The sequence below is a fragment of the Anomaloglossus baeobatrachus genome, chromosome 7 (genome assembly GCF_048569485.1).
Source record: "Anomaloglossus baeobatrachus isolate aAnoBae1 chromosome 7, aAnoBae1.hap1, whole genome shotgun sequence".
In the NCBI taxonomy this organism is placed as follows: Eukaryota; Metazoa; Chordata; class Amphibia; order Anura; family Aromobatidae; genus Anomaloglossus; species Anomaloglossus baeobatrachus.
The window spans coordinates 295,872,573-295,891,884 of NC_134359.1; the positions used below are offsets into that span (position 1 = coordinate 295,872,573).

A 19,312-nucleotide genomic window follows, 5' to 3' on the forward strand; every position below is an offset into this window, starting at 1 on the left:
CTGTGTGTGGTGTTCTGTGTGTGTGTGGTGTGTGTAGTTCTGTGTGTAGAATGGGGGGGCTCTGTGTGTGGTGTGGAGGGGCTCTGTGTGTGGTGTGGGGGGGAGGCTCTGTGTGTGGTGTGGGGGGGCTCTGTGTGTAGTATGGGGGGCTCTGTGTGTGGTGTGGGGGGCTCTGTGTGTGGTGTGGGGGTCTCTTTGTGTGGTGTGGGGGGGCTATGTGTGTGATGTGGGGGGGTCTCTCTGTGTGTTGTGGGGCTCTGTGTGTGGGGTTCTGTGTGTGGTGTGGGGGGGCTCTGTGTGTGGTGTGGGGGGCTCTGTGTGTAGTATGGGGGGCGCTGTGTGTGGTGTGGGGGGGCTCTGTGTGTGGTGTGGGGGGGCTCTGTGTGTAGTATGGGGGGCTCTGTGTGTAGTATGGGGGGCGCTGTGTGTGGTGTGGGGGGGCTCTGTGTGTGGTGTGGGGGGGCTCTGTGTGTGGTGTGGGGGGGCTCTGTGTGTAGTATGGGGGGCTCTGTGTGTGGTGTGGGGGGTCTCTGTGTGTGGTGTGGGGGGGGGCTCTGTGTGTAGTAAGGGGGGCTCTGTGTGTGGTGTGGGGGGGGCTCTGTGTGTAGTATGGGGGGGCTCTGTGTGTGGTGTGGGGGGGCTCTGTGTGTGGTGTGGAGGGTTCTGTGTGTGGTGTGGGGGGGCTCTGTGTGTAGTATGGGGGGGCTCTGTGTGTGGTGTGGGGGGGCTCTGTGTGTAGTATGGGGGGCTCTGTGTGTGGTGTGGGGGGGTCTCTGTGTGTGGTGTGGGGGGGCTCTGTGTGTGGTGTAGGGGGGCTCTGTGTGTGGTGTGGGGCATCTGTGTGGGGTTCTGTGTGTGGGGTTCTGTGTGTGGTGTGGGGGGGGCTCTGTGTGTAGTATGGGGGGCTCTGTGTGTGTGGTGGAGGGCTCTGTGTGTGGTGTGGGGGGGCTCTGTGTGTAGTATGGGGGTCTCTGTGTGTGGTGTGGGGGGGCTCTGTGTGTGGTGTGGAGGGTTCTGAGTGTGTTGGAGGGCTCTGTGTGTAGTATGGGGGGCTCTGTGTGTGGTGTGTGGGGATCTGTGTGTGGTGTGGAGGGCTCTGTGTGTGGTGTGGGGGGGCTCTGTGTGTGGTGTGGAGGGTTCTGTGTGTGGTGGAGGGCTCTGTGTGTGGTGGAGGGCTCTGTGTGTGGTGTGGGGGGGGGGGGTTCTGTGTGTGGTGGAGGGCTCTGTGTGTGGTGTGGGGGGGGGCTCTGTGTGTAGTATGGGGGGCTCTGTGTGTGGTGTTGGAGGGTTCTGTGTGTGTGGTGGAGGGGGGGGCTCTGTGTGTGGTGTGGGGGGGGCTCTGTGTGTAGTATGGGGGGCTCTGTGTGTGGTGTGTGGGGATCTGTGTGTGGTGTGGAGGACTCTGTGTGTGGTGTGGGGGGGGGGGGCTCTGTGTGTGGTGTGGAGGGTTCTGTGTGTGGTGGAGGGCTCTGTGTGTGGTGGAGGGCTCTGTGTGTGGTGTGGAGGGTTCTGTGTGTGTGGTGGAGGGCTCTGTGTGTGGTGTGGGGGGGGGCTCTGTGTGTAGTATGGGGGGCTCTGTGTGTGGTGTGGAGGGTTCTGTGTGTGTGGTGGAGGGCTCTGTGTGTGGTGTGGGGGGGGGCTCTGTGTGTGGTGGAGGGCTCTGTGTGTGGTGTGGGGGGGGGCTCTGTGTGTAGTATGGGGGGCTCTGTGTGTGGTGTTGGAGGGTTCTGTGTGTGTGGTGGAGGGGGGGCTCTGTGTGTGGTGTGGGGGGGGGCTCTGTGTGTAGTATGGGGGGCTCTGTGTGTGGTGTGGAGGGTTCTGTGTGTGGTGGAGGGCTCTGTGTGTGGGGTTCTGTGTGTGGTGTGGGGGGGCTCTGTGTGTAGTATGGGGGGCTCTGTGTGTGGTGTGGAGGGTTCTGTGTGTGGTGGAGGGCTCTGTGTGTGGTGTGGGGGGGGACTCTGTGTGTAGTATGGGGGGCTCTGTGTGTGGTGTTGGAGGGTTCTGTGTGTGGTGGAGGGCTCGGTGTGTGGTGTGGGGGGGGGCTCTGTGTGTAGTATGGGGGGCTCTGTGTGTGGTGTCGGAGGGTTCTGTGTGTGTGGTGGAGGGGGGGCTCTGTGTGTGGTGTGGGGGGGGCTCTGTGTGTAGTATGGGGGGCTCTGTGTGTGGTGTGGAGGGTTCTGTGTGTGGTGGAGGGCTCTGTGTGTGGGGTTCTGTGTGTGGTGTGGGGGGGGCTCTGTGTGTAGTATGGGGGGCTCTGTGTGTGGTGTGGAGGGTTCTGTGTGTGGTGGAGGGCTCTGTGTGTGGTGTGGGGGGGGCTCTGTGTGTAGTATGGGGGGCTCTGTGTGTGGTGTTGGAGGGTTCTGTGTGTGTGGTGGAGGGGGGGGCTCTGTGTGTGGTGTGGGGGGGGCTCTGTGTGTAGTATGGGGGGCTCTGTGGTGTTGGAGGGTTCTGTGTGTGTGGTGGAGGGGGGGGCTCTGTGTGTGGTGTGGGGGGGGCTCTGTGTGTAGTATGGGGGGCTCTGTGTGTGGTGTGGAGGGTTCTGTGTGTGGTGGAGGGCTCTGTGTGTGGGGTTCTGTGTGTGGTGTGGGGGGGGCTCTGTGTGTAGTATGGGGGGCTCTGTGTGTGGTGTGGAGGGTTCTGTGTGTGGTGGAGGGCTCTGTGTGTGGTGTGTGTGTGGTTCTGTGTGTAGTATGGGGGGCTCTGTGTGTGGTGTTGGAGGGTTCTGTGTGTGGTGGAGGGCTCTGTGTGTGGTGTGGGGGGGGGGCTCTGTGTGTAGTATGGGGGGCTCTGTGTGTGGTGTGGAGGGTTCTGTGTGTGGTGGAGGGCTCTGTGTGTGGGGTTCTGTGTGTGGTGTGTGTGTGGTTCTGTGTGTAGTATGGGGGGCTCTGTGTGTGGTGTGGAGGGTTCTGTGTGTGGTGGAGGGCTCTGTGTGTGGTGTGGGGGGGGGCTCTGTGTGTGGTGGAGGGCTCTGTGTGTGGTGTGGGGGGGGGCTCTGTGTGTAGTATGGGGGGCTCTGTGTGTGGTGTTGGAGGGTTCTGTGTGTGTGGTGGAGGGGGGGCTCTGTGTGTGGTGTGGGGGGGGCTCTGTGTGTAGTATGGGGGGCTCTGTGTGTGGTGTGGAGGGTTCTGTGTGTGGTGGAGGGCTCTGTGTGTGGGGTTCTGTGTGTGGTGTGGGGGGGCTCTGTGTGTAGTATGGGGGGCTCTGTGTGTGGTGTGGAGGGTTCTGTGTGTGGTGGAGGGCTCGGTGTGTGGTGTGGGGGGGGGCTCTGTGTGTAGTATGGGGGGCTCTGTGTGTGGTGTCGGAGGGTTCTGTGTGTGTGGTGGAGGGGGGGCTCTGTGTGTGGTGTGGGGGGGGCTCTGTGTGTAGTATGGGGGGCTCTGTGTGTGGTGTGGAGGGTTCTGTGTGTGGTGGAGGGCTCTGTGTGTGGGGTTCTGTGTGTGGTGTGGGGGGGGCTCTGTGTGTAGTATGGGGGGCTCTGTGTGTGGTGTGGAGGGTTCTGTGTGTGGTGGAGGGCTCTGTGTGTGGTGTGGGGGGGGGCTCTGTGTGTAGTATGGGGGGCTCTGTGTGTGGTGTGGAGGGTTCTGTGTGTGGTGGAGGGCTCTGTGTGTGGGGTTCTGTGTGTGGTGTGGGGGGGGCTCTGTGTGTAGTATGGGGGGCTCTGTGTGTGGTGTGGAGGGTTCTGTGTGTGGTGGAGGGCTCTGTGTGTGGTGTGGAGGGTTCTGTGTGTGGTGGAGGGCTCTGTGTGTGGGGCTCTGTGTGTGGTGTGGGGGGGGGGCTCTGTGTGTAGTATGGGGGGCTCTGTGTGTGGTGTGGAGGGTTCTGTGTGTGGTGGAGGGCTCTGTGTGTGGTGTGGGGGGGGACTCTGTGTGTGTAGTAAAAAGCAAGGTGCTATACACACAATGGCCACATGACACCGGTGACTGTACTGTATCTGGCGCAGTACACTCCGTCCTACAGCAGGGGGCGCGCACGTCACAGGTATATCTTCTCGGCTCTGGCTCTGCGGCGCTCTGCAGGTCACCGCTCACCTCTCTGGTACGCGTAAGACGCTCTTGCTTTGTTTACATGGCTCCTCGATGGTTCTGGTGGTGACGTCACGCTCAGTGCGCAGGCGCTCTAGTGTCGAGGCCGCAGCCCCTGGGACGCGACTGGACCGAGTCAGTCAACAAGAAGGACCGGGGAGCAGTGCAGGGAGGGGCCGCTCATCCCGGGGAGATGCCGCTGTGACCTCTCGGGGCTGGGGGTCTGTGATCGGCCAGAGAAGGCCCAGACTGAGGCCTCCACATTGCCAGCAGCACAGGCTGACTGACAGGAGGCCAGCACTGTCACTGCCCCCCTCCCCCGCTTTACATCCGGGGATATTCCTGAATACTGTCACAGAGGCCCCTCCCCCGGAGCCCCCCAGCCCAGACCCTGGGGGTCCTGTGATCCTGACCTCAGGGGCCGTCCTGAGCAGCCTTCAGACTGCAGCTGTAGAGTTGCCCTTTAAGCCCCCCTTCTGCTTCTCTTAAAGGGGAGGGGGTTAGATATTCCCCCCCCCCCCCGCTCCTCCCCGGGACCCCACATTCTGTGTAGCCATTAATGACCTGAGGCCACAATCTCCCCGGAGATCAGCGGCGTCCGGAGCCTTAACGAGTGAGCGGAGCGGCAGAAAGGCTGGGGCCACAGCCCAGGAGGATCGCACACAGCCAGGGGCCACATCCCGGGGGCCCTGTGCAGAGAGGAGCCGGGACAGGATGGGGAGAGGCAAAAGTGATCCCAAGAGGTGAGTATGAGCCCCCGAAACAGCAGCCGTGAGTAATGAACGCAGCCTGCAGTGTAAAGCATGGAGGCTTCCCTTCTGGCCGTGTCACAATTACATCAGTACTGACAATCAGATTCTTAGTGTAAAGTATAGGAGGGTGTCAGAGCTGATATTGGGCAGCGTCCGGAGGACTCGTGTGGTCACCGCGCGCCGCCTCCTGCTGAAAGTGAAAGGGCAGTTTATAAACAGCGGCTTATTACAGCCGGCACCGCCGTGCACAGGGATTATCATCAATGGCCGGGAGATTAGCTGGTGAGGAGCGGCCACTACAGCATGTACACAGCCCCGGGTCACCGCCACACAGTGCGCAATGCTAAGCCGCCCACTTAAAAGGCCAGGAATCTTGCAGCAAGGGCTTATCATTGCACATAACAGTCCATTTAAATGTCTCAGGCAGAGGATAGGGTCACAATGGCGGGTCCGAGGGACAGTCTGGGGGCCAAGGGACGAGGCTGGGGACCGAGGGACGGTCCGGCGGTGCTGGGGACCAAGGGACGAGGCTGGGGACCGAGGGACGGTCCGGCGAGGCTGGGGGCCAAGGGACGAGGCTGGGGACGGTCCGGCGGGGCTGGGGACCGAGGGACGGTCCGGCTGGGCTGGGGACCGAGGGACGGGGCTGGGGACCGAGGGACGGGCTGGCGGGGCCGAGAGGCAGGGCTGGGGCCGAGGGACGGTCTGGTGGGGCCCGGGGGCCAAGGGAAAGTCCGGCGGGGCTGGGGGCCGAGATGTGGGTTCGGGGGCTGAGGAATGGGCCGGCGGGCTGAAGGGCAGGGCTGGGGCCGAGGGATGGGCTGGCTGTCACAGGCAGAGTTTAGGATCACAATGCCCGGCCAGCTCATCTAATGTCCTGCGTTAACTGTCTCTTATAAGCAGCTGGGGGCCGAGGGACGGGCCGGTGGCTGGGGACATGGACCGGAAAATGGGCCAGCAGCTCTGGGAAAAGACTGGCCTGGACCGGCCCGGCGGCTGGGGGATGGAACGAACCAGCTGCTCGGAGGATGGGCTAAGGCCATGATTGGCTGGTGGCTCGGGGAACAGGATGGGACAGGTTGGTTGCTCAGGGGCTGGGCCAGTGGACAGAGCTGGGAATGAGTCGGCTGCTCGGAGGATGGGCTAAGGTCATGATTGCATGGTGGCTCGGGGGACAGGATGGGACAGGTTGGCTGCTTGGGGGCCAGTGGATAGAGCTGGGAGTGGGTCGGCTGCTCGGGGGCCGGTGGATAGGGCTGGGAGTCGGTCGGCTGCTCGGAGGATGGGCTAAGGTCATGATTGGATGGTGGCTCGGGGGACGGGATGGGATAGGTTGGCTGCTTGGGGGCCAGTGGATAGAGCTGGGAGTGGGTCGGCTGCTCGGGGGGCCGGTGGACAGGGCTGGGAATGGGTCGGCTGCTCGGGGGGCCGGTGGACAGGGCTGGGAATGGGTCGGCTGCTCGGGGGGCCGGTGGACAGGGCTGGGAATGGGTCGGCTGCTCGGGGGCCCGGTGGACAGGGCTGGGAATGGGTCGGCTGCTCGGGGGCCGGTGGATAGGGTTGGGAGTGGGTCGGCTGCTCGTGGGACTGGATGGCCGGGTATTATGTGTGAATTCAACCTTGTGCAGCAGCTTATAATGGTGGAGACCGCTCATTATCGGGCCAGTAACTGCAGTGTATAATGGCGCCACACATCCTATATAAAGGGCCACTCCCCCTGCGGCCAGAGGCTTCTGATCGTGCGCAGCATTGTGCAGCTGATGTCGCTCTCCCGCTCTGTTTCCTCACGTGTTTGTCCTTGTGTCCAGCAGCTGATCCTGCAGGAGCCCCCGCCATGAATGGTAGCTTACCCCTGGAGGGTCCCTCCTCCTCCTCCTCGCCTTCACCAAACTGGAAGGAGTTCTGTGAGATCCACGCTCACGCCGCTGCTCTCGACTTCGCCCGTCGCCTCCGCACGTTCCTGAGTGAGAACCCGCAGTATGCCACGCCCGGGGCTGAAAGCAGCTTCTCCAGACGCTTTGCCGAGCATTTTGTGGAGCACTTTGAGACAGAGGTGAACAAGACCCACGGCCCCGACGGCCCCTCCCCCACCCGCTTCAGCATCGCACCGTTTACGGGAGCGCAGACCTCCACCAGGGACCTGTCGGAGACCTGCAGCGACTCCTCCCTGGCCTCTCCGGTAGAGACTCAACCCCGGCAGGACTCCTCCGGCATCACGTCCGGTCTCTCCAGCAGTCAGTCTCATAGCTCGGAGGAATTCTCCACATCCTCGACCACGGCCAAACCGCGCCTGAAGAAGAGATTTTCGCTGCGAAACGTGAGCCGCAGCGTGCGGGGGAGCGTCCGGGGGATCCTGCAGTGGAAAAGCTCAGCGGAGTCTCCCACAGACGAGACAGGGGCCAACAGCAACTGCAATTCCTCGGCAGGCGGCAGGGCCGGAGGGGATAGATGGACGCATAGATTCGAGAAGCTGAGGCTTAGCCGACCTCCGGCCCCCAGAGCCGACCTGCGGGACGTCAAGAGGGAAGGGGTCCTCAATTATGTGGTGGCCGAGGAGGTGAACAGCAGCAGCAAACCTCGCTGGCAGAAGTGCCGGCTGCTCCTGCGGAAGGCCGAGGCGGAGGGCTACCTGCTGGAGTTCTACATTCCTCCCAAGGTGAGACCTCTGCTTGCTGCCAGTGAAGGGAAACATTGTAGTTAACAGATGTTATAATGTGCGATTTCCGGGGATAAGTGGCGCCTCGTAACCCCTCCCTGTCTCTCCCGCAGGCCGCCAAGCCGCGGCTCAGCATCATCTGTTCATCCATTGCTGACGTTCGGACCACAACCCCTCTGGAGATGCCAGATAAGGAGAACACATTCGTGCTGAAGGTAACTGGCGCGGCCGGTGGAGGAGGTGAGGGGGGCGGCCTCCTGGGAAGGGGGGGCAGCCTCCTGTGCTCCCAGAAGAAGGGGATGGGGGGGGGGGGGAGGCTCCCGTGCTCCTCCTGGGAAGATAGATGGATGGGGGGGCTTCCCATGCTCCTCCTGGGAAGATGAATAAATGGGGGGGCTTCCCGTGCTCCTCCTGGGAAGATGGATGGATGGATGGGGGGGGCTTCCCGTGCTCCTCCTGGGAAGATGGATGGATGGGGGGGGCTTCCCGTGCTCCTCCTGGGAAGATGGATGGATGGGGGGGCTTCCCGTGCTCCTCCTGGGAAGATGGATGGATGGATGGGGGGGGCTTCCCGTGCTCCTCCTGGGAAGATGGATGGATGGGGGGGGCTTCCCGTGCTCCTCCTGGGAAGATGGATGGATGGGGGGGGCTTCCCGTGCTCCTCCTGGGAAGATGGATGGATGGGGGGGGCTTCCCGTGCTCCTCCTGGGAAGATGGATGGATGGGGGGGCTTCCCGTGCTCCTCCTGGGAAGATGGATGGATGGGGGGGGCTTCCCGTGCTCCTCCTGGGAAGATGGATGGGGGGGGCTTCCCGTGCTCCTCCTGGGAAGATGGATGGGAGGGGCTTCCCGTGGTCCACCTGGGAAGATGGATGGATGGGAGGGGGCTTCCCGTGGTCCACCTGGGAAGATGGATGGATGGGGGGGGCTTCCCGTGGTCCACCTGGGAAGATGGATGGATGGGGGGGGGGCTTCCCGTGGTCTTCCTGGGAAGATGGATGGATGGGGGGGGCTTCCCGTGGTCCTCCTGGGAAGATGGATGGATGGGGGGGCTTCCCGTGGTCCTCCTGGGAAGATGGATGGATGAGGGGGGCTTCCCGTGGTCCTCCTGGGAAGATGGATGGATGGGGGGGGCTTCCCGTGGTCCTCCTGGGAAGATGAATGGATGGGGGGGGCTTCCCGTGGGCCTCCTGGGAAGATGAATGGATGGGGGGGCTTCCCGTGCTCCTCCTGGGAAGATGAATGGATGGGGGGGGCTTCCCGTGCTCCTCCTGGGAAGATGGATGAATGGATGGGGGGGGCTTCCCGTGCTCCTCCTGGGAAGATGGATGAATGGATGGGGGGGGCTTCCCGTGCTCCTCCTGGGAAGATGGATGAATGGATGGGGGGGGCTTCCCGTGCTCCTCCTGGGAAGATGGATGAATGGATGGGGGGGGCTTCCCGTGCTCCTCCTGGGAAGATGGATGAATGGATGGGGGGGCTTCCCGTGCTCCTCCTGGAAGGATGGATGAATGGATGGGGGGGGCTTCCCGTGCTCCTTCTGGGAAGATGGATGAATGGATGGGGGGGGCTTCCCGTGCTCCTCCTGGGAAGATGGATGAATGGATGGGGGGGGCTTCCCGTGCTCCTCCTGGGAAGATGGATGAATGGATGGGGGGGCTTCCCGTGCTCCTCCTGGAAGGATGGATGAATGGATGGGGGGGGCTTCCCGTGCTCCTTCTGGGAAGATGGATAAATGGATGGGGGGGGCTTCCCGTGCTCCTCCTGGGAAGATGGATGAATGGATGGGGGGGCTTCCCGTGCTCCTCCTGGGAAGATGGATGAATGGATGGGGGGGGCTTCCCGTGCTCCTCCTGGGAAGATGGATAAATGGATGGGGGGGGCTTCCCGTGCTCCTCCTGGGAAGATGGATGAATGGATGGGGGGGGCTTCCCGTGCTCCTCCTGGGAAGATGGATGAATGGATGGGGGGGCTTCCCGTGCTCCTCCTGGGAAGATGGATGAATGGATGGGGGGGGCTTCCCGTGCTCCTCCTGGGAAGATGGATGAATGGATGGGGGGGGCTTCCCGTGCTCCTCCTGGGAAGATGGATGAATGGATGGGGGGGGCTTCCCGTGCTCCTCCTGGAAGGATGGATGAATGGATGGGGGGGGCTTCCCGTGCTCCTCCTGGAAGGATGGATGAATGGATGGGGGGGGCTTCCCGTGCTCCTCCTGGAAGGATGGATGAATGGATGGGGGGGGCTTCCCGTGCTCCTCCTGGAAGGATGGATGAATGGATGGGGGGGCTTCCCGTGCTCCTCCTGGAAGGATGGATGAATGGATGGGGGGGGCTTCCCGTGCTCCTCCTGGAAGGATGGATGAATGGATGGGGGGGCTTCCCGTGCTCCTCCTGGAAGGATGGATGAATGGATGGGGGGGGCTTCCCGTGCTTCTCCTGGGAGGATGGATGAATGAATGGGGGGGGCTTCCCGTGCTCCTCCAGGGAAGATGGATGAATGGATGGGGGGGGCTTCCCGTGCTCCTCCAGGGAAGATGGATGGATGGGGGCTTCCCGTGCTCCTCCTGGGAAGATGGATGGATGGGGGCTTCCCGTGCTCCTCCTGGGAGGATGGATGGGGTGGGGGGCCTCCCGCATTTTGGGGTTTGGAGGCGGCCTCCCATGCTCCTGGCCTGCTGGGGATTGGGGGGGGGGCAGTTATTACACATGATATCGTCCCTGTTGTGCTGATGGTCTTGTGTTTTCTGTGGGTCCGGTGTATGGAGCAGGACGGGTGCGGCACTTCACCATCCTCAGCTCATTCTCCACTCATGGATCGCACTGTGCCGGGAGTGGGGAGACGCCTGTGTGATTGCCGCTCTGTGCTGTGTGATTGCCGCTCTGTGCTGTGTGATCGCTGCTCTGTGCTGTGTGATTGCCGCTCTGTGCTGTGTGATTGCCGCTCTGTGCTGTGTGATTGCCGCTCTGTGCTGTGTGATTGCCGCTCTGTGCTGTGTGATTGCCGCTCTGTGCTGTGTGATTGCCGCTCTGTGCTGTGTGATTGCCGCTCTGTGCTGTGTGATTGCCGCTCTGTCCGGTGTGATTGCCGCTCTGTCCGGTGTCTGCAGACGCCTGTACTCGATACGCAGAACTAACCTTACATATATCACTCCAGACAGAGAATTCCTCAGAATATATCCTGGAGTCAGTGGACCCCCTACAGATGAGGTCATGGCTCTCCGACATATACGACTGCATGTTGTCAAGGTGAGTGCACGGAAGAACATAGAGGAGCGCAGCTCTGGAGTATAATACAGGAGGTAACTCAGGATCAGTAATGTACACAGTGACTCCACCAGCAGAATAGTGAGTACAGCTCTGGAGTATAATACAGGAGGTAACACAGGATCAGTAATGTAATGTATGTACACAGTGACTGCACCAGCAGAATAGTGAGTGCAGCTCTGGAGTATAATACAGGAGGTAACTCAGGATCAGTAATGTAATGTATGTACACAGTGACTGCACCAGCAGAATAGTGAGTGCAGCTCTGGAGTATAATACAGGAGGTAACTCAGGATCAGTAATGTACACAGTGACTCCACCAGCAGAATAGTGAGTACAGCTCTGGAGTATAATACAGGAGGTAACACAGGATCAGTAATGTAATGTATGTACACAGTGACTGCACCAGCAGAATAGTGAGTGCAGCTCTGGAGTATAATACAGGAGGTAACTCAGGATCAGTAATGTAATCTATGTACACAGTGACTGCACCAGCAGAATAGTGAGTGCAGCTCTGGAGTATAATACAGAAGGTAACTCGGGATCAGTAATGTATGTACACAGTGACTGCACCAGCAGAATAGTGAATGCAGCTCTGGAGTATAATACAGGAGGTAACTCAGGATCAGTAATGTAATGTATGTACACAGTGACTGCACCAGCAGAATAGTGAGTGCAGCTCTGGAGTATAATACAGAAGGTAACTCGGGATCAGTAATGTATGTACACAGTGACTGCACCAGCAGAATAGTGAGTGCAGCTCTGGAGTATAATACAGGAGGTAACTCAGGATCAGTAATGTAATGTATGTACACAGTGACTGCACCAGCAGAATAGTGAGTGCAGCTCTGGAGTATAATACAGAAGGTAACTCAGGATCAGTAATGTATGTACACAGTGACTGCACCAGCAGAATAGTGAGTGCAGCTCTGGAGTATAATGCAGGAGGTAACTCAGGATCAGTAATGTATGTACACAGTGACTGCACCAGCAGAATAGTGAGTGCAGCTCTGGAGTATTGATGTTTTGTAGGTCCTCTCTATATATGACGATGTTATCAGGTTTTGTATGTGATATCTTGCTTTTTTCCCGGCAGGGATGGAGCTGATACCTCAGACCTTCCACACATTAACCATTCAGAAAGCATGCCCAGCCGGGACCTACCTCTGATACCCACGGAGAGCAGTGAGCAGCTTTGCCAAGGTGCGTTCCCTGGTGGTGCGTTCCCTGGTGGTGTGGTGTGGTGCGTTCCCTGGTGGTGCGGTGCGGCCCTGCACATGGGGGGACGTGTGACCCCCGGATCACCCGGCTCTGATCATACTCGCATTGTAACACGATGGTGTAAATTCCCATAATCCTCCATTCCGTTCCCAGGAGCCTATGGCGGTCTGTCCGATCGCCCCACTGCCTCCATATCGCCCAGCGCGGTTTCCATTACGCCCTCACACTTTGACTCTATGGAGCTCCTGCCACCGGAGTTGCCCCCCAGAGCGCCCATCGACGAGGGGGAGAGGACACAGAACCCCATCAGTGCCCCCTTCCCTGACGCAGCTGACGGCACAGGTACCCTCCTATTCCCTGAGGACGCGCACGTTTCGCTCAGCTCTTCCCTGACTCGTCCTCTCCTCCGTACAGCTTCATTCCTGTTCCAAGCCGATCCGGAGCCTGGTGACGGGGAGCACCCGCTGTCCGAGTACCAGTGGTTCCACGGGACCCTGTCACGTCTTAAAGCCGCACAGCTCGTATTGGCCGGAGGCACCAACAGTCACGGCGTCTTCTTGGTGCGGCAGAGCGAGACGCGGAGAGGGGAGTACGTGCTGACCTTCAACTTCCAGGGCAAGGCCAAGGTGAGGCGGGGGTCCCGGACCCTTGTGACGAGGCTGCGTCCTGTGCGTCCTCCTTCCTCTCATGTCTCGCCTCTTTCTCCTCTTCTTGTTTTTTCTCAGCACCTCCGCCTGTCCCTGAACGAGGACAACCAGTGCCGCGTCCAGCACCTGTGGTTCCAGACCATCTTTGACATGCTGGAACACTTCCGCGTTCACCCCATCCCTCTCGAGTCGGGGGGCTCCAGCGACGTCACCCTCATCAGCTACGTGGTTTCTTCTCAGAGGTTACACGGTGAGTGGGACGCTTTATGGGGAAACGATCACCACCTGCGCAGCCCCTTTTAATCCGTGGGAGTCTGACACCCGGCACTCTGACCAACCGGATCTATGTGGCTCCATGTGGTGGCCGCTATCGGTACTGCATGTCAGATCACTTCCATACTATCTGCAGTACCGAGATCGGCCACTACGCGGCATATGAAGCCTGTCCTGCTCTATAGACAGCTGATTGGTCCGAGAGCCGGGTGTCGCACCTGATGTGGAGGATCTATCCTCAGTAGAGGGCAACCCCTTTAATAGCGCCTCAGCATTAAAGATATACCATATTTTTCAGATTATAAGACGCACTGGATTATAAGACGCACCCCAACTTTAGAGGGGAAAAAAAAGGGGGCCTGTCTTACAATCCGGTGTTCTCTTATTTGGGAGGGGATGGCAGCGGTGGTGGAGCAAGGCGGTGGTCCCGGATGTGGGCGCTCGGAGGTAGGCAACATCCAGAAACTGGGGCTTCAGGGGCGCATGTGTAGATTGAGCTATTGGATTAATGACGAGCGATGATCTCTTTTGCGCATGCGCCACCTCCGCGCGCCATTTTGCTTAAGACCGCTGCTGGGAGATCAATGGCCCGGAGGCGGCGCGTGTGCAGATGAGATCTTGAGCTGTGCGCTCCATCTGTGCACGCACTGCCTCCGGGCACCATGTTTTTGAAGCCCCGGCGCCGTCCTTGCTTACCCCTCTCCACCACCTCCCAGTTAGCTACATTCGGATTATAAGACGCACCCCTTATTTTCCTCCCAAAATTGCATCTTCTAATCCGAAAAATACGGTAAATTATCCTGGGCTGCCGGTGAAGAGTCCGGTCTCCTGCGGAGCCGTGCGCTCCCCCTAGTGGCTGCTGTTGCATTAGTCCGCTCCGGTGGGCGCTGTCACCTGCGCAGGTGCTGAGGGTTGCCGGATCTGGCATGTAAAGATGTAACCAGGGGCTGCGTGACTCCTGAGGAGGCCGGGCCTGCCCCCCCCCGGTCTCTGTATGATGGTGGCACAGAACGCCTCCTCCTCCTCCTCTGCGCAGATGTCTCTTGTTCTCCGGGAATTTCTGTATATGATTCTATCGCCGGAGCCTTTTGGAGCTTTATTCTGCTTTTTTTCTTCTTCTCTCCCCCTCGCCTCCATCGCTCCCTCATCCCGTCACCACATTTTCTTCTTCTCTGACTGGGCCCCGTCTGTTCTTTGCAGGCCGAGACAGGGCTGACAGTAGATCAACCGTGTGTGATGTCCCCCACCGCATCCCAGACTCACCATCAAACCCCATCTCCATTGGAGCGAATGACTGTATGTAAGTGCTGATTACAACCATTCATGCCCCTTATGTGTCGCCCCCTCCCCCCACCCACCATCATCCCGCCGGCTGGGAAGGTGAGACCCCCTACAACTCACTAGTGTCCACACACACATCGTCCCCCTTTTTATGATGTATATGGGTCAGCCCGCCCCTTTAAGACACAACACATTTTGATACCCGTCACAGTTGTAACCAGTCAGACTAATGTGAAGCAATTCTTCCCCTCTGCGGCCGCCATCTTGTAGGCGGAGTCTGAGCTTTTGTTTCTGATTGGTCTTTTGTTTTGTTGCAGAGGCGGCCAGCAGCCGTAACCCTCCCCCGCTGCCTCCCCATCCATTATCCCGTCACCACAGCGCGGAGGGGACCCTGCAGCCCCCTTGGCATCCGCTCAGCACCTCTCCCCCAGAGGAACCCTTGGCCATGAGCAGCAGCAGCAGCAGCAGACCCCCACCAGAGCCCCCCGTGATCCAACACGAAGAGGGGCCGTCACCTGCCGAAGATCAGGAAGAAGCCGCCATCCGCCTGCAGCAGCTCCAGCCGGGTAGCGCCACCTTGGAGGACGCCAGCGACCCCAACGCGGCCTCCAGGGCCCGAGCCGTAAACAACCAGTATTCCTTTGTATGAGTAGGTCACATATCCGCGATGCACGGACCGGCCGTGGGGGTCTCCTCACCGGACTTTGCCTCGTATACGCCTACGAGGCTGCTGAGTTCGGGCAGGTAGCCCCCCGCAGACGGATGTGTGACACTTCCTCATATTCTCGCTCCCGCTTATTTTTTTTTCTATATCTGCTCCGACACACTAAAACAGACACCCAGGGTGACCCTCGTAGGTTGGGAAACACTACACGTTACCTTTACACTACAGGAGGTGGGGGGTGAGGGGCCACCGCTCTCCAAGTTTGGCACGCACCCCTCTGATCTACCCAAAAAAAGGTACTTTGTTTCGTACGGACCCTACGATAATCCTAATCGCCCCCTATATGTAGGCGTCAGGATGGGGGTGGCTCCCTATTTACAATACACTCTTCCATTAATGAGGTCACTGACCACGGTAGGAAACATATGGGATTGTTTCTTGGCCGCCCCTTTGGTACGGTGCGGAGCCGGCGCTGCCCCCCCCCCCTTACATACAGGGACGGGCGGGAGACACGGAGGACACTGATATATACAGAATTACATAGAGGGACGGGCGGGAGACACGGAGGACACTGATATATACAGAATTACATAGAGGGACGGGCGGGAGACACGGAGGACACTGATATATACAGAATTATATACAGGGACGGGCGGGAGACACGGAGGACACTGATATATACAGAATTACATACAGGGACGGGCGGGAGACACGCAGGACACTGATATATACAGAATTACATAGAGGGACGGGCGGGAGACACGGAGGACACTGATATATACAGAATTACATACAGGGATGGGCGGGAGACACGGAGGACACTGATATATACAGAATTACATAGAGGGACGGGCGGGAGACACGGAGGACACTGATATATACAGAATTACATACAGGGACGGGCGGGAGACACGGAGGACGCTGATATATACAGAATTACAGGGACGGGCGGGAGACACGGAGGACACTGATATATACAGAATTACAGGGACGGGCGGGAGACACGGAGGACACTGATATATACAGAATTACATACAGGGACGGGCGGGAGACACGGAGGACACTGATATATACAGAATTACATACAGGGACGGGCGGGAGACACGGAGGACACTGATATATACAGAATTACATACAGGGACGGGCGGGAGACACGGAGGACACTGATATATACAGAATTACATAGAGGGACGGGCGGGAAACACGGAGGACACTGATATATACAGAATTACATACAGGGACGGGCGGGAGACACGGAGGACACTGATATATACAGAATTACATACAGGGACGGGCGGGAGACACGGAGGACACTGATATATACAGAATTACATACAGGGACGGGCGGGAGACACGGAGGACACTGATATATACAGAATTACATACAGGGACGGGCGGGAAACACGGAGGACACTGATATATACAGAATTACATACAGGGACGGGCGGGAGACACGGAGGACACTGATATATACAGAATTACATACAGAGACGGGCGGGAAACACGGAGGACACTGATATATACAGAATTACATAGAGGGACGGGCGGGAAACACGGAGGACACTGATATATACAGAATTACAGGGACGGGCGGGAAACACGGAGGACACTGATATATACAGAATTACAGGGACGGGCGGGAGACATGGAGGACACTGATATATACAGAATTACAGGGACGGGCGGGAGACACGGAGGACACTGATATATACAGAATTACAGGGACGGGCGGGAGACATGGAGGACACTGATATATACAGAATTACAGGGACGGGCGGGAGACACGGAGGACACTGATATATACAGAGAATAATCCGACCACTGGTACTGAATAAGGTACATAGCGGAGAAACGAGGTGACGGGTACAAGGCCCCCACTAATGAGGTGGATATCGGTACAGCCCAGAAATCTCCGCAGGTGATGCCCAGGTACAAAAATGGGACGGGACCAGGTATCCGACTTTTTAACGTTAGTTCATACTTAGATTTTTAGGGGAGAAAATGTATGTAGCTTAATTTTACCTGTATTTCTAGTCACAGCCAGAGCTGAATTCATAATTCTGCTGCCCTCCTGTCTATGCAGGACATGCGTGTCTCACAGGATGGGTGAAATGTATTGCATTGCATTGTAGGATCCCTACAGAGTCCGGGGCAGGTGCCGCTTTAAGGCGTCCGTTATCCCATCCCATTAAAGGTTTTCTCTTGCCAGCAATCATGAGACCAGGGGGTTGTGAACGGGGTCTAAATACGGCCGCAGAATCTGGAATACAGCTCTGGATGTCACCTGAGTCAATGCGCAACAAAATCGGTACAAAAGATGACTTATAGAGATACAAACAGATCCTCGGGGGCGGAGCTTACGGTTTCCACCAATGACGGTGACCGAAATGAATCCTAATTAATTTAATGAAACGGTACAGGAGATAATAATAACTGGGGGGCTGTGAACCCCCTCACCTCACTACACCTGAGACTTTATACCCAGATACTACAGGCTCCACCCCCTTAAAGGGCCACATCCATTTTTTTTATTTTAGGCCAGTATTAAAGGGGAAGTGATCCTTTTTATGAATAGTAATCTACTCTAACTCTCCGGTTCTGGAGTAAATATATATATATATAATTTTTATTTTATTTTTTTTTTTTTTTTACTCGTCCCTAATTCTTTAGACAATGCCAACTCGCTATGTAATGAGCTGCAGCACACGGGCCCCAGAAAAAAAATGCCCATCACTGCCACTAGAGGGGGCACTAATCGGTTAAAGGGGCCACGTGACATGGGACCCCTTTATGATTTAAGATCGGCCATTATTAAATCGAGCCTTCGCGGTTGCAGTTACCGCCACCTCTGTGCACACGCGGTGGGTAACCGATGGCGTCACCAGTCCATCATTTCAATGGGATGTGGAGTCTCCATTTTTTTTTTTTTTTTTTTTTTTTTTTTTTTAACAAGGGTGCGGTCTGCTTTTCCTTCTGCCCCCTATACACGTGTGTGTGAGTGTGAGTGTATATATATATTATATATATACAGTGAGTGTATATATTCCTCCCGGCCGGACACTACAGATATATATATATTAATTCTTCCCTGTTCATTAATCCTTTTTTTTTTCTTTTATTTTTTTTATTTATTTTTCTACTGTGTATTAAGTGAGAATAGGAATTTTTTTTTTTTCTTCTGAGGTTTTATTTTTTCTGTTTGTTCATTTTGGCATTTGTAAAGCGTATTTACCTTTTAAGATCTAAAAGTATATCTTTAAATTATTTATTATACCAAGAAAAAAAAAATACAAACATTGTTGAATCGGTTTTAGATACAAAAAAGGAAAAAAAAGAAAAAGAAACAAAAAAAAGGAGGAAAAAGACATTTCTTTCCTCCTAAATACAAATAATGTATTGTTTAACAAGATTAAAAAAAAACAAAAAAACACTTAACTAAAATGCTGGCGTCCTGTGGTTATTTCACTGGGGAGGGCGGGGCTTAAAGGGGAACTCCACTCACTCTATACTTTTTAGGGGGGGGGGGGGCTCTGTTCAGCTAGGGATAAACATTGGGGATCTGGGCTGACATATACCAATTTTTAAACATTGGGAAGTTACTTTTAAGGAGAAGGTGGCAAGAATTTAATTTTTGCATTAATATTGAGCGCAACACTTTCCACAAATCCAGCAGCCACTGGACATAGATTGCGGTCGGTGTCTGAACACATCTCGGTTGTTTGGGCCGACTCAAAGGGAAAAGTTTACATAAACTAAGAGTACTGTGCCTTTAAACAATATGGGACTGCCCATATAATGATGTCATCTTTTTGGAAGCTTTTGATAGGTTTATTGACAACATCTGAGTTAATTAAAGACACACCTGTGGATGTATTGTAATGCTCACCTGAAACACACGGCTTCTTTGTGAGGCATCATGGGAAAGTCAAAAGAAATCAGCCAAGATCTCAGGAAGAGAAGTGTGGACTTGCACAAGTCTGGTTCATCCTTGGGTGCAATTTCCAGATTCCTGAAGGTGCCTCGTTCATCTGTACAAACAATTATACGCAAGAACAAACAAGATGGGAATGTCCGGCCATCATACCGCTCAGGAAGGAGACGGGTTCTGTGTACCAGAGATGAACGTGCATTGGTCAGACATGTGCAGATCAACCCAAGAACAAAAGCAAAAGACCTTGTGAAGATGCTGGCGGAAGCTGGTAACATTGTGTCATTATCCACAGTCAATCGAGTCCTGTATCAACATGGGCTGAAAGGCCGCTCTGCCAGGAAGAAGCCATTACTCCAAAAGAAACATAAATAAGCCAGATTAATGTTTGAACATGCACACAGGAACAAAGAGGTTAATTTTTTCAGACGTCGTGTGGTCTCAGGAAACTAAAATTGAACTGTTTGGCCATAATGACCATCGTTACGTTTGGAGTAAAAAAGGGAGAAGCTTTGAAACCTAAGAACATCATCCCAACTGTGACACACGGGGGCGACAGCATCATGGTGTGGGGTTGTTTTGCTGCAGGAGGGACTGGTGACTTC

The 19,312-nt window shown here is 56.5% G+C and overlaps 1 protein-coding gene across 5 annotated transcripts; it reads left to right on the top strand.

The window, feature by feature from the left end:
- The first annotated feature begins 4,122 nt into the window (after positions 1 to 4,122).
- SH2B1 (SH2B adaptor protein 1) lies at positions 4,123 to 17,715 on the top strand. Of its 5 annotated transcripts, XM_075318482.1 has the most exons (10): positions 4,123 to 4,765; positions 6,586 to 7,430; positions 7,544 to 7,645; positions 10,584 to 10,675; positions 11,790 to 11,896; positions 12,068 to 12,256; positions 12,329 to 12,540; positions 12,640 to 12,811; positions 14,035 to 14,134; positions 14,433 to 14,552. In XM_075318482.1, exons 2-10 carry the CDS (start codon positions 6,609 to 6,611, stop codon positions 14,449 to 14,451), a joined length of 1,815 nt encoding a protein of 604 aa, XP_075174597.1. In that variant the 5' UTR covers positions 4,123 to 4,765; positions 6,586 to 6,608; the 3' UTR covers positions 14,452 to 14,552. The 5 variants fall into 5 exon arrangements, with proteins under 5 accessions (XP_075174597.1, XP_075174595.1, XP_075174596.1 ...); XM_075318480.1 differs by lacking the exon at positions 14,035 to 14,134 and having other exon boundaries at positions 14,433 to 17,715; XM_075318481.1 differs by having other exon boundaries at positions 12,068 to 12,540.
- The last annotated feature ends 1,597 nt before the right edge of the window (positions 17,716 to 19,312 follow it).

What these genes read in the sequence shown, in the direction of transcription:
- SH2B1 (XM_075318479.1), top strand. Translation starts at nt 6,609, where the DNA reads ATGAATGGTAGCTTACCCCTGGAGGGTCCCTCCTCCTCCTCCTCGCCT. An exon ending in AGAACACATTCGTGCTGAAG is followed by an intron (nt 7,646 to 10,583) that starts GTAACTGGCGCG and finishes ATATCACTCCAG; the next exon opens with ACAGAGAATTCCTCAGAATA. An exon ending in TTCTTCTCAGAGGTTACACG is followed by an intron (nt 12,812 to 14,432) that starts GTGAGTGGGACG and finishes GTTTTGTTGCAG; the next exon opens with AGGCGGCCAGCAGCCGTAAC.